Here is a 20,538-nt window from a genome sequence, read left to right as displayed (position 1 = left end):
CATCCTAGAGTAGCTCCTACACCTATAACAACAAGGCCTGGCAGTGTCATCCATCAAGGTTCACCTCTTTGCTATCTCGGCCTTCCACCCAGGAGTATCTGGATGCTCCGTATTTGCCAACCCCATGGTGGGACATTTTCTCAAGGGCCTGGAACGCTTCCATCCCCAGATTAGACAGCCAGTCCCTGCATAGGACCTTAACTTGGTCCTCTCCAAACTAATGAGGACCCCCATTTGAACCGCTAGTGACTTGCTCCCTTCTGTCTCTATCATACAAGGTAGCTTTTCTGGTCACCATTACCTCAGCAAGGAGGGTGTCTGAGTTAAAGGCCCTCACCTCTGACCCAGCTTACACCATCTTCCACAAGGATAAGGTGCAGTTTAGGCCTCACTCAGCCTTTCTTCCTAAGGTTGTGTCAATTTTCATACAAGTCAAGACCTATACCTGCACATTTTCTATCCTAAGCCTCATGCCAGTTACCGCAAGCAGAGGCTGCACACTCTGGTTGTTAGGTGGGTGCTGGCCTTCTACATCAAACGCACTAAATCTTTCAGAAAGTCGAACCAGCTATTCATAGCGGTGGCTGACTGGATGAAAGGACTCCCGGTATCATCGCAAAGAATATCTTCCTGGATCACATTCTGCATCCGAGTTGGCCAAAATCCCAGCCCCGACATTTACAGCACACTCCACAAGGGTACAGGCTTCATCGGCAGCATTCCTGGCCCAGGTCCCGATCCAAGAAATCTGCAGGGCAGCGACTTGATCCTCAATGCATACGTTCACCTCTCATTACACCATCGTCCAGCATGCTAGAGATGATGCAGCTTTCGGCAGAGAAGCGCTCCAATGAGCGATTCCATAACTCCGACCCCACTGCCTAAGTAAGGCTTGGGAGTCACCTAACTGGAATCGATATGAGGAATCACTCAAAGAAGAGACAACGGTTATTCACCTTCTTGTAACTATTGTTCTTCAAGACCTGTTGCTCCTATCCATTCCAAACCCACCTGCCTTCCCCTCTGTCGGAGTAACCGGCAAGAAGGAACTGAGGAGGCACCGTGTCTGCAGGGTCATATATAGCACACCCGACCCGACGGGTGCTGCTAAGGGAAAAACTTTCCGACGACTGTGCATGCGGCATGCACACACCTAATTATGAGCAACACATCTCGAAGAACAACAGTCATAAGAAGGTGAGTAACCGTTCTTTTTTTGGGGCCCCCTAAAATATACCTTTCATTAAAGAAATATAAATTCAATCGAACATTTCTTAAAAAGGTAACTTTTACATACCTTTAAAATTCACATTGATCAGTGTATGTTTGGTCACTATGAAGATTGTTACTGCCTATTTGATCATGACATCCCAGTTTTGTGTGCATTAGTGCACGCTTCTGGATGACCTTGCAGGACCTTTTCTTAGATCAGTTATTTTCTGATAGGTACTTGGTTCAGCATAGTTGAATCTGACTGTAGTATTTAGATTGTAAGATACTTGTGGCAGCAAACAACATGTTTTCATATGTATCTGTAAACCATCTAGCACGTTTGGTAAATAACAAAATTCCCAGACAAAGACCTTATGAAGATGGAGTTAAGGCTGAGAAGAACAGATCAGTAACTTAAAAGTTAAAATCCTTAGAAAAACATTGTAGTTGTGGGGGTTGGAAAGGGTGGGGAAAGGGAAATCTTTAAATTTCTGGTTCTAAGTTCAAGCACAGCATGGAAATTTGCAGCTACTGCTATTCCATCATATTGTTGCCTCTTTTTGACCGGACCCATTAGTCAAGGTTTGGGGCCCTGGGATGGTCCAGCTGGAAGTAGAAATTTGTGATAGGCATTTCTTTGGTGCAGTTTTGTTTGTTTATAAAGAATGTATGAAGTCCTGTATCTCTGAATGCAGGAGGAACCAAGAACAAAAGGAACAGTTTCTTAGCTTACTGCCCTGAAGCCTCTTTATCTAATACCAGACCCAAATGCTCGCTGTCTAGCTTTTTCCAGGGTCACACTGTGCTCACAGGCTCCTGCTTGGCTTATCTTGCCTCTTTGCTTCTCCCTCTTTCTCTGTTCTTGTCTGTGACCTCAGTATCTCTGTGTTCTCTCACACTCCCACACATCTATCCAAAGCAATACTCAGCCCAAAAGCTCCCAGGCAGGGTCTCTCACACCTTTTTCTCTTAGGTAGGGCTTATGTTTAAAGTTAGGTGTGAACTCACCCTTCAGTTAACATATCAACCTCAATGGGGTTTTAACCTAACCCATAGCAAGGTTTCACCCAGCTCATAATGGTATTAATTATCATCATGACCTTAAATGTATGAGTTCTTCCTCCATAAAATCCAATTTTGGAGTGGCTGTTATTCTCTCAAGTCTCAGCCTGAAGTTACTATTTTTTTTTTATGGTCTATGCTGTGAGTCCCTGGAAAAATAAATCCTTATTGATAGTGTAAGCATTGGGGTAGCATTAACTTATTCCAAGATTAGACTGAGTTTGTGGACTCTGTTTCCATTTACATCCTGCTCACATACCAGTTCTTCCTCCATTTTGACTTGCTGAGATAATGCTCACCAAAAACAGTCCTCGGATTCCCCACATTGGTGTATTTATATCTTCTTTTGTTGGGTCCAGCATCCCTTCGAAACACTTTTTAGTAGGGCTATCCAGCCTTAGGTGCAACCTTCAGCCAGTAATTCTGTAGAATTGTTTAAAATTCTGTTTAAAAAGTGACCCCGGCAGGACAGCTAGCAGTGGGTGAGAATGCAGACAGCTTGGGGCAATGGCAACATGAGATCCAAGGCTTCCATTCTGAACCCTTATCAAAACTCACCATTTTTCATCTTGTAAATATTTTAGTCCAGGTCTTCAGTTGATGTAAATCACAGTCGCTCCAGTGACTTGCCACAGCAGAGGAGCCAGCCTTTTATCTTTAAAACCACATAGTAAGTTTTAGGAAAGAGAATCGTGATCTGTAGTATTTCAATAGATCCATGGCCCACACAGTCACATTTCTTGTCTCTTACTACTGTCAATAGCAAATGCATCAAGAAAGCATAAAGGTCCCATTTCCCCCGCCCCCCCTCCCACAAGTATAACTGAAGTGCCAAAAATGGTCTCTCAGTTTGAATGCAATCAATTAATCTTCACATTGTGAAAACTGTATTGTGAGAAGATGTCTTGGCTACCTGGGATAGCAAAAGAGTTATGTAATATTTGAGGATACCCACATTTGAAAATGTAGCACAAGTGCAGTGTTCAACAGAAGGGTGAGGACTGAAAATGTCATTCTGGTTGTGGTTTTTTTTTAAACCTTGTAGATCTTGAGCAACCTTGTGATGGAGGAGCTCCTGCCTAACCTTCAGACCATGATCCTGCCTAAAATGAAAGGAAAGAGGAATGATAGGAAGAGGGTTTGGTTTGCTGTAAGTACTGTCCTTTGCACAGCTCTTGTCTTGCATAGCAATTGTCCAGTGTGCTAGTCCAGACATACTTTTATTTTTTGTTTTTAGATTGTGGAAGAAACATACAACCTGGTCCAGGAGCAGGTTTCAGAAGGATTAAACACCTTGAAGGAAGAATGTAAAGATCTTACAAAGAATCTAGAAGGAACCATTCGTTCAGACATGGATCAGATTTTGAATTCAAAGAACTATTTAGCTGGAAAAATCAAAGGTTAGTGGGGATAAAAACAAAACACAACACCCTCTCCCCATGTCTCACTGTTCTGGCGCTGTTCTTCAGAATTACCCATTGCCCTCAGATGCTTGAATTGTCAAGTGACCGCTGGTTTGCATGCCCGACTCGAGACTCTGATTTACAGAAAGTGCTGAGCACCTGCAGCTTCCACAGGCTTCAGTGAGAATTGTGACTGCTTAGCCCTTCTCAATGTCAGGGGCCAGGTACTTCAACCTGGATTCCTGGAAGTGGAGGCAACCCAAATCACTGGCCACTTTTGAAAATTTTGATTAGAATGGCTAATTCTGCTTTCAGTTTCACGTGCATTATGTGATGAAGATATAGGTTACACAAGCACAACCGAAAGCAGAATATGGCTTACATGCTCCACAGTGGAACTTTTGATTTAGCGATAAATGTCTATGGTGCTGAAGCATACTTAAAACAAATGTCTTATTGAATGATTTAAAACTCGTATGACGTGATTATAGTTTTGTAACAAATATGTAAATTAACATAAAAAGTAGACAAAACATTAGCATATATTGCTGAAGCACTCTTTCTAGAAACCACAGGTGACAAGTAATAGATGAAGATTTAGGCAGTTATTTTAAAAAAAATTGGAGCATTTCTTTTTAGGGCACTAAATATTTTTGTTCAAGGGAGTGTAGGTTGTTTTCCTTACCATGTAAAGTTCCCTGTTGAATTAACATGTAAGACAGTGTACCTTAAATCACAATGACCATGCTATTTACAGACATCCCAGTGTTTGTCAATACCCGCCTATATTTCTTCTTCACTCACAATGCGTCCAATCCACTATAATTTGGCAGGAAGGAAAAAATATCTTTAAATGACAATTTAAACTCCACAAACTCTTCCCTTCCTTACCCAAGTCATGTTTGAGGAGGACAAGTGTCATAAATGGCTCTGGGGAAAGTATTCTGCTAGAACTCATTCTAGCAGTCTGTAGCCCTTTCATTTAGATTCTTCAGTCTACCACCTGGTGGCCTAAAACATGTCTGTCTGATTCTTTAATACCTCAGCAACAGTCTCCGAGCCTGCTGAGAAGTGCTGCATGGAGAATATCCAGCCATTTTTGCCTTCCATATTGGAAGAGCTCATGGGCCCAGTAAGCTCTGGATTCAGTGAAGTCCGTTTGCTCTTTGAAAAAGAAGTTAATGAGATCTGCCAGGACTTCCAGAAGACAAATGATGCCACAAAGCTGAAGGAAGTAAGAAAAGAAGTTTGGGTCCTTTTTTACACACTCACATGTTATAAAAATTCTCTATATAGATCTTAATTGACAATAGTTATATTGGCTCTGCAGACCAATAGGTATAAATTCCTGTTTTTTCTCAGTTAAATAGTCATCTGATTCAAAGACACACAGAGTACAATAAATTGAATAATGATTCGCTACAATCAGTTGTGTGACCATCACTAAATTTCTATATTAAGAATCCATCTCAGATTGTTTTCTTTGTAAAATATTTTTTTCCCCCACTGGGATGCAGAATTTGGAGCAGCTGATGAACCTGCCATTCAACTCTGTGAAAATGGAACCTTGCTATCTGAAAGTTCATCTCCTCCAGGAACCACTCCAGGACCTCAAGAGCCGCTTCAAATTCTACCATGTTGATTTTGTGGTTCAGAGGACACAGAACTTCATGCAGGAGGTAGTGTAAGATCCATTTTTCCGCTTTGGAAGAACAGGTTAGGTTTGCCCATCTGCTCTGCTTCAAAGTAGTCTTGATAGGGAGCTATGCACATGCACAGAATGGTGAATAGACTAGAATGAAAATAGAGATGACAAAATCCAGGAATATCACATCTGACAGGGGCGCATCATCTTTAAATCAGTGTTTATTCCTTTTAAAGACACAGTAGTTAGGAGCTAAAGGTTGATCATCTCTTCATCTAACCTTTGAATTTCTGAAATCTTAGTGTCTCAGATTCTTAGGGCAAATTTCAGAATGCCCTCAGCATGGCCTCTAAATTTGTACAGTAAAATACTGTTGGCACAGCAGTAGGTGACGAAGAGTCTGCCTCATTTACATACTCAAGAACTGTCTTTTATGAAAGACCATAAAAATATATTTTTGGTATTTTATGCAAGGGAATGAATTCTCCTTTACAGTTCTAGCCTCTCATGATAGGCAGTAAGGCATTTCATTAGAAAAATGGGCAATTATTTCTATATTAATTTTTATCTCGGGTATAAATGGATTTAGAGACTTAGATAGAATAACCATGGTGATTCTAGTTCTCATGCAGAGGGTTGAACTGCCTGCCTGATTCTGAATCAAAAAGGAATCCCTCCCGCCTCCTACTTTCACAAAGTATTGGCAGGGACATTTGGCTTTTTTTTACTTCAGGAGCATTAAACAGAGATCACCTATTAGGATCAAGTAGGCATATGCCACACAGACATCTGGTGATTGCCAGAGTACAGGACAGGGTAGGCTTTCATAGCCTTGTGTTGTCTTCTGTATTTTTAGTAATGTAGTCAATAAAGTATATAACCAGTTCAGTAGGGACCTATTAGCAGTGTAATTGGCACGGTTCTGTGGAATGAGGCTCACAAGGCACCTGTTGTGTGACGCAGAGCTGTATTCTGTTGTGACTCTAACTGCAGTAGAGCGAATGAGGTGATGGTGCTTGACATAGCCAGTGGTATTGCTAGCTACATGGATTCATGTGCCACCTGTCTCCCCCCCCGCGTTAGTATCCCAGAAACTACTGTAACTCATTGTAAACTACAACCTCTTTAAAAATATCTCTGCCTGTATATCGCACTTTCTTCCCTAGACTTTATCATTCAGGCACTTACTTATAAACAAAAGCTGTGTTGATTATGATCTTGTTGGTTCCTGCTGATTCCCACCTGAAGTTAGAGGGCCAAATTCATACCCATTGAGCACACCCAACTGCAACAAAATTGCTCCCTCACACAGCTGCACTGCGTTTTCCTCTAAATGTTGTTTTTTGTGCCACCATCGTCTTTGTCAAAGCAACCAGCTGTGATGTTACAGAAGATTATGATAGCTCTTAGATACCATAGCTGTCTTTAGGAAAACCTAAAATCAGGAATGATCAGCAGCCAAGGAATTTTTGAGAAACAAAATTCTGTTTTCACTCCCATGTTTTGAGTAGGGACCACCCTGAATTCCTGCTCAGGCAAAACACCTGTTAAAGGAGGACATTCATAATGAAACAGAAAAAAGAAGAGAGATAGAAGAGAACGTTTTTCAAGGTTTTCCATAAGTTGCTTAAAAGGGAGAGTACAAGTTGTTCCAACAAGCTCATTTATATTGCTGTTCTCTCTTAAAATGGCCATTATTTTTCTCATGAGAAGTAGAAAAGAGTTTCACTTTGTGTTCATGGGCATATAATATTTATTTTTATTAATAAGCCGCTAGGCCAATATGTTTTCATTAACATTGTTTTAATTTAAAAGAAACCTCTGGCTTAATTCCCACTGACTTTGTACTGATGTAAATGACCTACACAAAGTGCCAGGCACTGGAGCATCAGGTCCCTACTCTTCAAAGTTGCCGAAAAAGTAGTATTTAAAGCCTGCTGGGTTATTGTCATCTTCTGGCTAACTTATGAAAACTAGGGGCCACGTGCTCAGATGATATAAATCAATGTAGCTCCGTTGAAGTCAGCTGAGTACCTGGCCCAAGATCTGCAAATGCATAGAAAACATGAGTGGCTAAGCTTTCCAGCTGGTCTCTAAAACTATACCTGCAGTTTTAATGTGCAAGATTTTTGCATGCATGAAGTTTGAATGTTCATGCACTTGTATACATACATTGAGTAGACATGTGGATACTTAATTTACATGTGCAAATGCAACTTGCACGTTCTAATCTGAGTCTGGAGCAAACCTAATTCTAAAAACTACACTTCAAAACTTGACACAACCTATGTTTAGCCATTTAAAAAACAAACAAACAGACAAAAAAACCTGGGTAAGGGCACTGCATACAAGGCCATATCTTTTGCAACGGGAAAATTCCTAGAGTATTACCTGGATATCTATATACTGATTTGAAAATTCCCATGTCAAGCAGAGGACATATGGAGCCCCGGGCTGTTTTCCCTTCAGAATGAAGGTGAAAACATAAAGTACAAATTTCCACCTGCAAAATTGTTGCTAATGAAGTTTCTCCAAACTAGGGTAATTATTTAATGTGTCACTGGATGGTGTGAGAACAGAGAATTCTGAATCTACTTTAATTTTCATTATATATAAGTTGGCACTAGGAGGGCTTCCCAGAATAGCTGTACCGGTATAGTTCTTCTGGCAATCCTTTTCTAGTGTAGACCTGTCCTTAGACATGAATTAGAAATGGAAATAGTAAGTTGTGTTCTTTTTTTCCAGTCCCCAAAGAGTGTTCAAATCCAGACTCCTTTTTTCCACTGACATTTTGAATCTTGTTTTAAGAAGTCCTGAAAACATTTCTATTGATTTTTAGGGTTTATACTTTCTTTTCCTCCCCCCGCCCCCACCTCCACCTCACAAGCACACTTTAACAAACTACTAAGTTTACAATCTCTATTTGTGTCTCGAAGAACTTGTAACTAGTGACATGTTGTAGTTCAGAAGTCTATCTAAAAATAGTAGGGGTATAAACTGCACCTGATATTGCTCAGTTTGAAGTCATGGGAATTTTGCTATGAACTTCATCAGGAGTGGGCCCGACAATAAGTATGGCGATTTTAATCCTTTGTCTTTATCACATTTGTCTTTATTTCTAGCTTATGGAAAATGCAGTGTATACTTTTGAACAACTTCTGAGTCTGAGCAGCCAAGGAGATACAGTGAAAATTTCAACTGCCATTGAAAAAGTCAAACTACGAGTACTAAAGGTAAAAATTATCTGACTCTTAAGTGTACCAGAAAACTAGGGGATCTGCTTAGGTGGTGTTTTGTAATAAATTGAAGGCATTTTTTACATACATTTATTTAATAATGAGAAGAAATGTGTTTCATACCATCTTATGGGAAATATTTCAATGCATCCACTTGTTTTCACTCACTGGAATAATTGGCCAGATTCTTAACTGCCTTGCACCTTATCTATCCCTGTGCAAAATGAGTGTAAAATGTTACCTCTGGTTTAAGTGAGTGGAGAATGCTAATTTAGTAGCATTTTGCAAAAAATGCAAATGATTACTCCAGGTGCAATGCAGTGGAGCATTAGGTCCTCCCTATATGGTCTAATGACTTCAGATAATAACACAGTTTTTTCTTACTCCTATACTCAAATCATTGGACCATGCCCTTCTCTAGTCTCATGGTATTCAAGTAGCTATGGACAAACCATATGGATAAAATTTGGACCAAACCTTAACATTTTTTGAGGTTCAAAATAATTTGGCTAACATTAAAAAAAATTTTTTTTGTAAACACTTCATCTGCATGCAACACTGCACTTTTAGGGACAGATCCTCAACTGGTGTAAATTTTCATAGATCCATTGATTTCAGTATAGTTATGACAATTTAGAGGATCTGCCCCCAAAATTCTAACTGATCCCAGAAGTGGAAGTGCTGAAATACCATGAGGAAGGCAGTTCTCACAGTGAGCGCTCATTGGAATTCTCAGACTTTAAGGCCAGAAGGGACCATCATGATCATCTAGTCTGACCTCCTGCACATTGCAGGCCACAGACCCTCACCCACCCAATTCTTTAATAGGCCCATAACTTCTGACAGAATTACTGAAGTCCTCAAACCTTGATTTAAAGACAGCAATTCATATTCTTTGGGTTGCCCATCAGCAGGAACAGGCCAACGGGAACAAACTACTTGTATGAATGTTTAATTGTTCTGTGGTTTTTTCTTTTGTCTGTTTTGACAGCAATATGACTATGACAGCAGTACTATACGGAAGAAAATATTTCAGGAAGCATTGGTACAGATCACATTGCCCACAATGCAGAAGACACTGGCTTCAGCTTGCAAACCAGTAGGTAACTTTCTGGCTGCATGCTGGAAAAAAAGAAAAGGAAGGTGGAATTAACACACTGGCTATATCCTAAGCCACCTAATGCAAATTAGCTACAGGTGGTCATGTAAAGTGGCTGGTCACAGGGCCAAAATGATCCTGAGGGTGGTCCGTTTCGGGCATCAGTGATGGCGAAAGGATAAAGGATGTGGATCTCATTTGGGGTGGGGAGAGAATTCAAATAAATTCCCTTCTAAAATCTTTTGGCAGCCTTATGCAAATCTTGATCACATCTCTTCTATGCAGTGGGGGTAAATGGGAATTATTCCAGCCCTAGGGCTGCAATAACCCTCATGCTGCTCCAGCAGTTTATGGAGAGATAGGAAGGGACCAGAATCTTTGTGGGTTTTTTTTTTTTAAATTTTTGTTTTTTGGCAGGGAGACATTGCTAACTTGTTGGAGGTTTAATGGTGGGGCAGTCTCTGGGGGAGATGCTCCCCCAGAAAAATCTGATTACAAGGTCAGGGCAGATGTTAGACCCCATCAAATCGATCTTCTCTCTCTGGCTGACAGCTAAGGTTCTAAGTTCTGAGCCTGTAGTTCCAGCTTCAGGTTCTACAACACCTCTGGGAGACCACTGAGTTGAAAGTCTGTTCCTTGCAGTAGGACACTGGAGGAGCAGTGTGCATGCTCCGTTTCCCCCCGTTGACTACCTGTAACATCACAGCTGGTTGCTTTGACAAAGAATATGGTTTCACAAAAAACAACATTTAGAGGAAAACGCAGTGCAGCTGTGTGAGGGAGCAACTTTGTTGCAGTTGGGTGTACTCAACGGGTATGAATTTGGCCCTCTAACTTCAGGTGGGAATCAGCAGGAACCAACAAGATCATAATCAACACAGCTTTTGTTTATAAGTAAGTGCCTGAATGATAAAGTCTAGGGAAGAAAGTGCGATATACAGGCCGAGATATTTTTAAAGAGGTTGTAGTTTACAATGAGTTACAGTAGTTTCTGGGATACTAACGCGGGGGGGAGACAGGTGGCACATGAATCCATGTAGCTAGCAATACCACTGGCTATGTCAAGCACCATCACCTCATTCGCTCTACTGCAGTTAGAGTCACAACAGAATACAGCTCTGCGTCACACAACAGATGCCTTGTGAGCCTCATTCCACAGAACCGTGCCAATTACACTGCTAATAGGTCCCTACTGAACTGGTTATATACTTTATTGACTACATTACTAAAAATACAGAAGACAACACAAGGCTATGAAAGCCTACCCTGTCCTGTACTCTGGCAATCACCAGATGTCTGTGTGGCATATGCCTACTTGATCCTAATAGGTGATCTCTGTTTAATGCTGGAGCTGTCACAGCTGGTGGGGGCCCTGGAGCTCTGAGCTGCCGTGGGCATTGGGTGACCCCGCAGCTGCCAGCAGCCGTGGGGGCCCCAGAGTTCCGAGCTGCCATAGGTTCCCAGCTATTTCTGATGCCAGGGGACCCCAAAACTCCCAGCCACTGAGGCAGGTGCTGTACCCTCTCCCTTTCTGTAGCAGGGCTGGGGCTCCGCCCCATTTTGTCACAGTTATTTTTAGTAAAAGTCAGGGACAGGTCACAGGCCTCTGAATTTTTTTTTGTTTGTTTGCCCGTGACCTGTCCATAACTTTTACTAAAAATAACCGTGAAAAAATCTTAATCTTAGTAATGACTCAGTTGCTACCTAGCTGGGCTGTATATGAACCACTGAGCTAAGGGTGCTATGCCCCAGTAACAAATGCTGGAGTATCCCAGCACCCTGATGAGGATGAATTTGCCTCAGAGGACAGGCATAAACTCAGTCACTTCCTCACCTGCCTGCATTATTTAGAATATAAGAATTATTTATTTAGAGAGCTTAAGGTGATGCAATATAAAAAGTACTGGTAAATGTGAAAAATACTGAACATATGCAGCTCGTTTAGACCTGGAGAGCTGTCGTCATGACAAGATCTCTTACATGGGAGCTGGCAGGGTTCTTTTCTGGGCTGATTGAACCCTTGGACCCCAGATAGCCACATTTTTATACTTTTATTCCTTCTTTGTGTCTCTGCACAGGAGTTGCAGAAATATGAACAGTACATCTTTGCTGATTACACCAGAGTGATACAAGTAGAGAATGTCTATGAAGAGATTTTATTTCAGACATTGCTTGATGAAACCCTAAAAGGTAGGCATGCTTCTGAGATGATAGTAATAATGTTTAGAATGTGGGTCTGTGAGGTCTTATTTCAGAGCTAGTGATAGATCAGAGCTCCCTTATTCAGATCCAGGTCCCAATTTTCTCAGAGGTCGGAAGTGTTAAGAGTCTAAGAGTTTTGATTCACCCCACTAAAGAGATGGGGCAAGCCATGAAGTTTGGATTCACATCTGAACTTCCCCAAAACTTGGAATATTCAGATCCATAGTGTGGTTCAAGCCTCTTTCTAACGCAAATCATGTCACCTCCAGTATACCTTGGTTCCACTGGTCCAAGAAGCAAAGCCACTCTCAAAGCCCTGAACTTTCAAATAATTGATTACATCTAATGACATTCAGACTGAATTTCTCAGAAGGAAATATGTTGCCAAAATATAATTGCCAATGGGTCACCAATACTAAGAAGAGCAGTCTCCAAAGATCTATCTGTGTGGGCATTGGAGAATGAAAAAGTTCTCTATAATCAATATGTATAGGTGATGATAGGGAAGTTGCTGTATTCCACAAGTTCTAAATGGTTTTCTGGTTGGACTTCTGGCCCAAAATTTAGGTTTTGCAATTTTAAAAAATGAATAGAAATGTTTATGATATTCAATTAAAATACTTCTTTAGTTCTAGATTTAAACCTACAGTGTTGTGAACCCAAACACAGTAGCAGTCTGTTAGTGCATGAGAAATGGGAAGTGTAACTTATTATTAATGTTCCATTGTCCAAGCTGAGTGAAATGAAAAAAACCACAGATAATTAAAATTAAGTCTTGCTAATAATCCATGATATTAGAAACAGTAAAGGAGTATTTTTATTTTGAGTGTTCTTAAAATGTCAGTTTGTTCAGATCCATTTGATGTTTTTGTCTACTTAGTAATAAAAGAAGCTGCCATTCTGAAGAAACACAACCTTTTTGAGGACAACGTAAACTTGCCTTATGAAAGTGTGTCCAGTTTAACTGACTTGAAGACCCCTTCAGGATCAGCACAAGCCAGTCCTGATAAGAAACCGTCCACCACTTCAACAGAAACATCAGATACTGAAACTCAAAGTAATGAACTGCTTGTTGTGTCAGAAAAAATGACCCAGGAGAAGTGGTATGATGCTAGAAAGGCATCAGACAATGAAGAAGCAGTTTATGTCAATGTGTCTAGCAGTCCTGCAATTAATAGTGAAAAGGTGATCATTACAAACATCACTGACAAACTGGAGTCTCATCCTTTTACTCCTAAGGAAGAAAAGGATGTGGAGGAAATGATAACTTCCCAGAATGAAAATGCGGTGGAGGCAGAGTTTGGAGGGAACACTCAAAAAGAAAATAAGGTACAAGAAGAGGAGAGATGTCTTACAGTCCCTAATACTCTGAATGAGATCAGAAGCTTGCTGATGGTGACAGTTGAATTACCAGCAGTTGCTCCATCTGAGAACAAAACGGAAGGGGTAAATGAATGTGAAATTTTGAAGTGGCAAGAACATGGGGAAGAGAGTGATGAAAACAGCAAAACTAATGCAGAAACCGGTCAAACAGACCAGATAGTGAATAAAGAATTAGAACAGTCTGAGCTCAAGGTGGAGCAGCCACCTCCATCCAGTTTGGGTACAGGTGATATGAATTTAATGATCATTTCAGAGGCAGGCAACCATGTGACTCAAGCAGAATGTTTGGAGGTCTCTGAAAAACTGGATGTGTCTCAAGAGTCAAAGGCAGAAATGGAGACCAACCAAAGTGTCTGGTATTCTGGTCTGGAAAGCTGCAAAGGTCTTCATGACAAATCGCAACCAGAGGCACACACCAAAAGCATAGTTGGAGACAGAAGATCTGATCTGGAGGAAGCAGGTGAAGGTCATATTCATGCTGTCCCAATGGAAACAGAGGCTGAGAGCTTTCCTGGGTGTTCTGCTGAAAGTCCTGATGCAACACAAGTACCCATTTTGAGTATTGAAAACTTAAGAATAGAAACAGCTGATGATTTTGAGGTTTCACTAGTGCTAGAGGAAGATGAGCTTAGCACGGCAGAGGTTACAGTGGATATTAAATCTGAAAGCTTTACTGTTACTGCAAGTGATGAGTTTCAGCCAGCAGGTGCACCTTCTTTAAGTGCTGAAATCAGAAGCTCAGTAGGAAGTGAAACTGTCACACAAGAAAACATTGAGGAGAGTTGTGCAGAGCAACACTTTGAAGAGTAAAAAGTGTTCTTCACAAATATACAGCCTAATCCTGCAGCCATTACTCACTCCAGCAGTCCTCTTGTGAATATTCCTGACTTAATGAGCAAAGGCTGCAGGAATGGGCCTAATTGCAGTGTTGTCAACTCTTGCAGTTTTATCACAAGTTTTCCAGTACTTAGAGGGTTTTGTTACAGGCCCAGTTGCTGGAATCAGGTTATTACCTGAGAATCTCAGCTTTCATTTAAAAAAAAAAAATAGTAGTAAATTTCTGGCCTTAATGTGGAAAAAAGCTTGAAAGCATGACCCCCCCCCCCCCAAATGCTTGAACACCTCAAGGCAAATAAAAAGAACCAAAGAAAATTTTTTTTTTTTTTTTTTAAATCTCACAAGTTTTAAGACGACCCTATGTTTTTTTGGCGGGGGCCTGACTCATGTTTTTTGAATGATTGGGATTGGAAATATTACAACAGGTCTTAGCTAAAGTTAGTCAATCAAAATGTTATTAAATAAATTCATTTAGGATATGCATTCAGTGTGTTAGAAGGAAAACATTTAAATCTCTCAAGTAGTTAAACAGGAAACAAATAGTTAGGTTGTTCAGCAGCCAAATTGCACGTAAACTTTGAAGTTTGCAAGCTGACTGATTACTTAAGTATTTTAAAGTTTTGACAGAGATTAAGACAATGAAATGTTCTGATTTTTTTTTCTATATTTAAAACTGGGAAAACACTGGGAGCAGGTTTCTCAATCCCACTCTGCACTTCTGGGTTACACAGCCTTTCAGAGCACTTTAGAGCTATTTTCTTTCTTTTCTTTTTTTTGGATCTAATGAGAATATTTACAATAAAACCAGCTATCACCATTATGCAGCACCTACCTTCTGCACTCCCCAGTATACAGTACAGTCACCCACAATCCAAAGTTCTGTACTGCAGTCCTGCCACATGCATAAGGCTGTGTCACTAAATCTCAAAAGCATAGGAAATCAGAATGAAGTATAAAATGTCCCATATACCATAATCATACCATTTACTCTCCAATTTCTTGATGCAATGGAAGGGAAAGTAGTTAAGGAATAGCCAGTTGTGCTTAGGTTTTGGCAGACAAACTGGTGATATTTTCAAAAGCAGCTTCAAAAATCAGCAATGCTTTTTCATGTCCAAGATTAATACCACCATACCAAATTGTGGTCCACATATAAGCTGCATTGATGTGTAATTTGCATACACAGATTGGAGTTTTTGGCCACAGAGAATCTTAGAAGTGAAAAATGGAGTTTTAGTAAGTTGAGCATTAAAATTGTATCTGCAATTTTAGAGGTGGGTTTGAGATATCTTAAAAGTTTGGCCCAGGGAATAAGTACAATTTAATGTGAGTAAGAGTTGCAGAATTGGACCCATAAAGAATAATACTGGAAAGTAATGTCCTTTTCAAGAGATAATAAAGAACTGACAGCATAACCTCAGTCTTGTTGGCGTTTAACTGTAGGAAATTTTGTAAGGTCCATAGCATGAGACAGTCAAACTATTATACAGTACTAACAGGGAAGTGACACTATCTGAACAGACAAACATCTGTTTGGAAATGCCATGATATTGGTTAACTTGATCAAGTGGAAGGTTTCTGTTGTGAAATAAATGCTACTACAAGGTGTATTCATACATCATAATTATAGGAATAAAGTCAAATACAAGATTTTTTTTGTGGGACTGTCATAAATATTTATTTGATGCAGAAATGTTCATACTAAATCTCACACAAACAATTGCCAACTAACTGTCTTATGGGTCATTCCTGATTTTTTTAAATTGGTACTGAACATTAAGGAGTGATTTCAACTGTGTTTGGCAATTAACCAGTGCATGTCTCTTGTAACCATTTCTTTGGTGGAAGGACATATTTCCAGTATGGATTTCTGTGTGATAGAAGAATAGCAGGATAGTAACAATTATCTCCTACATACAGGACCTCATTTTACAACTAAAGCTATTTAGAAATGAAAGTCTTTTGATGTACTTTCTATATGTACAGAACAAAAGAGAATTTAACATAAATGTTCTCCTCCAAAGTAATATTTAATCATTCACATTACAGGTTTAGATTTGGGGCAATACTTCTCTGTACATATTTGGTAATTCAGTGTTGACTACAAATGTTTAGTGTGGTTGGTTTTTTTTTGTAAGAGTAGGGAAGAACTGAGACTCCTCTCATATATTATCTTTTGTTCTACAGTTTTGAATTCAAGTTATTCATATCAGTAGTTTGTTCTGTGTTTTTATTTACATTTTTCTTGGTTTCCTATGTATACTAAGAGTAAGGATAAACAGTTGCATACCCCACCTCAACATAGTCTTGAGACATTAAATGTATTTGCTTAATTCTGAATGGAGCAGCACAAAGCAGACTATGGTATCAAGGATCTGTCTCCTGGTACTTCCATCATTGGAAGGTTGCTTTGGACCTTTGATCAATAGAAATAGTTTATTGATGAATCATAATATTTTTTTCAATTTTCTTAGCATTTCCAGCAACATTATCCCGATTGAATTTTCTCAAAGTATGGATAATAAGACTAATTCCTTTACCTCTTAAGTTGGGGGGGGTGTAAGAATTAATTGGTTAAGAGTTCTAAAGTGCATTGAAGAGGAAAAGAGATATATATGTATTAAGTGTTGTTGTTGTTGTTATATTTCACTTGGCTACCAGCTTGAGTAGACAAAACAAGAAACACATTATAACTTGCTTGTAACTTTGTAAAGTGCTTAAACTAAATAAAATATGGTCATCCCTTTCATTGCTGGATGTCAGAGGTGGGGTTTTTAAGTGAATTTGATACTTGTGAGAAATACCAGATGCAGTTTACTTCAGCTCTCATTCATGCTGGTCCATATTTTTATCAGAGGGATCACTGGAGAACAATCTCAGATTATCGCCAGCTGTAGATCTGAACTCTGATGCTCCTGGGTGGTGATATGTGATGCTGTCTCTAGAAGAGGTATTGTCTGTTAACTGTTAGGCTTAAAAAATAGTTTCTTAAAGTGCTGAAATTCTGAATTCACTTCCACTTGTCATAAACCCAGGCTGTGAGTCCATGTAACATGAACTCTGGACACTGGTGGGCATAAGAGAGAAAAATGTCCATTGTAGCACTGTGGCTTTACAGTTTAAATTACAGCAGAAAAGCTGGGACCAATATCAGTGCTGGGAGACAGCCTTTCTTCTCCAGGCTGTTTACAACCATTCAAATGGTTATTTTTAAATCCACTGTTAAATGCAAAAAGCTAATGTCCCATAGAAAAATATTTTTGTTTACAATTTTTTTTAAATTAAAACATTTTAGTTAGAAGCAATTCAGACTATAAGTCATATTTTCAATTCCTTCCCCTATTTTTTGCTATTTGGGACATTTGAAGTATCAGGAGCTTTTCATTTAAAGTCACAAATCAGGTGACATTATAAGTACTTCCATAGTTTTGTGTTTGTACAGTGCCTAATACAATAGGGTCCTGATCTATGACAAGAGCTTCCAGGTGCTACAGTAATACAAATAATAGACAAGCCAGGATGTCACCAACGTGGAGGGAGTGGGAATCTGGGTAGGGAATAAGCAGCACTGGTACTCCTGATGCCATCACACAGACTCCCACATGAACTTGTAAAGTGGAAACCAACTAGTGTGAGGAAATGAGGACACCCATAAGAAAAGAGGAGGGAGGGCAGAAGAGTCAATAGAGCAAAATGGAAGCAGCAGTAAATCATAGAATATGAGGGTTGGAAGAGACATTGGGAGGTCACTAGTCCAACCCCCTGCTCAAAGCAGCAACCAATCCCCAGTTTTTACCCCAGATCCCTAAATGGCCCCCTCAGGGATTGAACTCACAAGCCTGGGTTTAGCAGGCCAGTGCTCAAACCACTGAGCTATCCCTCCTCCCAGTGACAGAAAGGAGTGGAAGAGACTGGTTTCTGCCCTGTGCTCCAACATTTGTATAGGAAGGATGTAAAAAGCAACAAAACCAGAAGAGTTCCTAAAGAAGATAATCTTCCACTCATGCATGTCACTACAATACAGCCATACAGAATGTGCAACATAGTCAGAATTTATTTAAATGGAGTATGTTTAAATGTTTTATGGAGCACTTCCTTTTCGCATTCTAAGCAAGTGTAATAATTGCACACATTGCCTTCTTAGGGTTTCTAATTTTTATTTTAAAGATGTGATTTCTGCACTATTTCAAGATGAACTGACCAGATGTTCACTTGTGCTATCACCTTTCTCTGTCTCTCCTGGCTGGCAAATCCAACATCAGTTGAAATGTAAAGGAAAAACTAAACTCTTCTTTGACTTGATACTGTTCTTCAATGTAACTTTGTTAAAGCAGCCATACTTACCTCATGCCCCACAGATTTAATGTGTAATGCCACAAAAAACTCAACAGCTTGCCACCCATGGCCACCTCCTGTTCCCCTGGTATGGCAGAGTTGACCCTACCCACAGAGCAAAAAATTTATAGTAAACGTGTGTATATACAATGCTCGCCAAATGCCTGAGCAATGAAAGTAGCCCAAGTAAATCAGCTATACTTTCTTTCAGACTTTGCCCAATTGAGGGCTGTACTGTAATTTGCCAGGAATCATAAGGCTGCAATTTTTGGTATTGTCCTCTGGGGCAGGTTCTCGGCATTATAGTATTGTGATGCTGTTCTGTTCATCACCTTCTTCCCCCCTCAAAAGAGATTTCTAGGTTTATTTTAATATAGCCTGCAAGGTGAGAAATACCCTTGTCAAAATCAACTCTCAGTCAAAAGAAAAGAGGCAGCTATGGCCCTCCAGCGCTATAATGCATCTAACTGACGTAACATTACAATTATAACAGTGCTGTAGATTACTGTAGAACACTAGCTGGCTAGTGTTTGTTGGCTCCATTCCTCTACTGGATACCAGAAGTGCTTAATTTGGTGTCATGGACCCTATACTGTTAACACCAAAAAGAGATTCCTCTTCAGCTAGTGGTTAATGTAGACTGCAACAGTTCTTAACACCAACCAAGATGGTGGAAGGAGCACTACTTCACCAAGCTGGAGAGATGGGAGATGTCTTTGCCTCTAGCTTCTCCTTACATCAACCCCTGCCCTTCGCTGCTGTGGCAGTGGCCTATGCTTTGGTAGTGGGAGCATCTGGGTTTTCTCTCTGTTGTCACAAAAGTCTGAATGGCTTAGGATGACCATATGTCCCTTATTTCAAAGGACCATCTCTTATTTCATTGACTTGTCGTATGAGTAAGGGAAGGCTTTGCAGAGCCGTACTTAAAGAATGTAACTGTTAAAACAAGGTTTAATCTAGAAATCAACCTGAAGAAATCCAGTCCTTTTAACAAAAGTTTCTCCTTTTGTGTTTTAAGACTGCACTGAATTGCACATTTAAAATGAAAATCAAGGATGTGGTTTCTTATTTGAGACTCTGCCTGTTAAACATATTAGATATTCAGACATTTTTCCAACCAGGCCTCTGTTTTTGCACTTTTAAAAACTATTTTTATATGCACTTGTAACACAAGTAAAGAAATGCTAGGAAGAATTTAGAAAATTTCTGGAAAGGTAAAGGTTCAGTGGCTAAGTAAACAGAAAATGCTTGCCATATATGGGTACCAGTAAGCTTTATTACAATGAAGGTACAGTGAAGAGGTAGAGCTTTGAAACATGGTGTTGGGGACACTGGGGCATGGCCACTAGGTAACTCGAGGGGATGGAAGACCACGAGTGTTGATGAAGCCCCCTCACACTAGGCCCAGGTGTCCTTGGGCCCCCCCCTTGCCTGGAGGCACTCGCAGCAGTTATGCGTACGAGGCCCAAGTGTCCTTGGCCCCCCCACCTGGAGGCACTCACAGCACTTTTGCTGAGAATCTGCAACAATATGTTGCAGAGTCAGACTGCCTGAAACTAAGCAAGGCCAAACAAGGCAGATATGGAAGAACAATGCTGAATAAAGCAGCTTTATGTATGGTTTAACAAATGATACAGAGAACAAGGGAACTAGTTGGGAACTGGATTGGCTGGCTATAGGGATACTGAGGGCAGCTTGCTATTGGATAAGTATGCTGGGAAAAAGGATGTATAAAAGCCTGTGTAACTTCCTGCTCTGTGTGCAGGATTTGAGATTCTATTCTCCCTGTACCTTTTTGCAGCTGCAAATAAACTTTTCTGCTTCTCCACCCCGTTGTGATGACTGGGTGTAGCACACCGGGTAGCGAACCAACCCCAGCTGTTGTTTAGCCTCTCGGCACTGGGTGCCGGCAACAATGGTATCCAGCTCCTCTTCCTTCCAATTTCTTAAAACTGGTGGAATTTATATGTTCAGTCCTACCTCAAATGAAGCAGTGGACAGAATAGTTTCCTTGTGTAAACAGACTTGGATTGCAGAAACCTACTACATTTTTTTTAAGGCCACACTTCAAATTAAGTTAATATCAATTGTACATGTAAAGAGTTTTATAAATTGATTTAAAAT

The 20,538-nt window shown here is 40.1% G+C and overlaps 1 protein-coding gene across 1 annotated transcript in view; it reads left to right on the top strand.

Moving 5' to 3' along the window:
- The window catches only part of NIBAN1 (niban apoptosis regulator 1), a 131,999-nt gene extending 111,757 nt beyond the window's left edge, over positions 1–20,242 (top strand). Inside the window, exons 7-14 of the mRNA XM_048861777.2 lie at positions 3,320–3,424; positions 3,512–3,674; positions 4,724–4,911; positions 5,195–5,356; positions 8,445–8,555; positions 9,550–9,657; positions 11,736–11,847; positions 12,740–20,242. Of these exons, the coding sequence (XP_048717734.1) occupies positions 3,320–3,424; positions 3,512–3,674; positions 4,724–4,911; positions 5,195–5,356; positions 8,445–8,555; positions 9,550–9,657; positions 11,736–11,847; positions 12,740–14,052 (2,262 nt within the window). The 3' untranslated portion in view covers positions 14,053–20,242. The remainder of the gene's footprint in view (positions 1–3,319; positions 3,425–3,511; positions 3,675–4,723; positions 4,912–5,194; positions 5,357–8,444; positions 8,556–9,549; positions 9,658–11,735; positions 11,848–12,739) is intronic.
- Positions 20,243–20,538: the final 296 nt, after the last annotated feature.

The sequence above is a fragment of the Caretta caretta genome, chromosome 8 (assembly GCF_965140235.1).
Source record: "Caretta caretta isolate rCarCar2 chromosome 8, rCarCar1.hap1, whole genome shotgun sequence".
Classification (NCBI taxonomy): Eukaryota; Metazoa; Chordata; order Testudines; family Cheloniidae; genus Caretta; species Caretta caretta.
The sequence above is the reverse complement of the archived record's forward strand: the minus strand, read 5'-3'. Positions and strand labels throughout refer to the sequence as shown.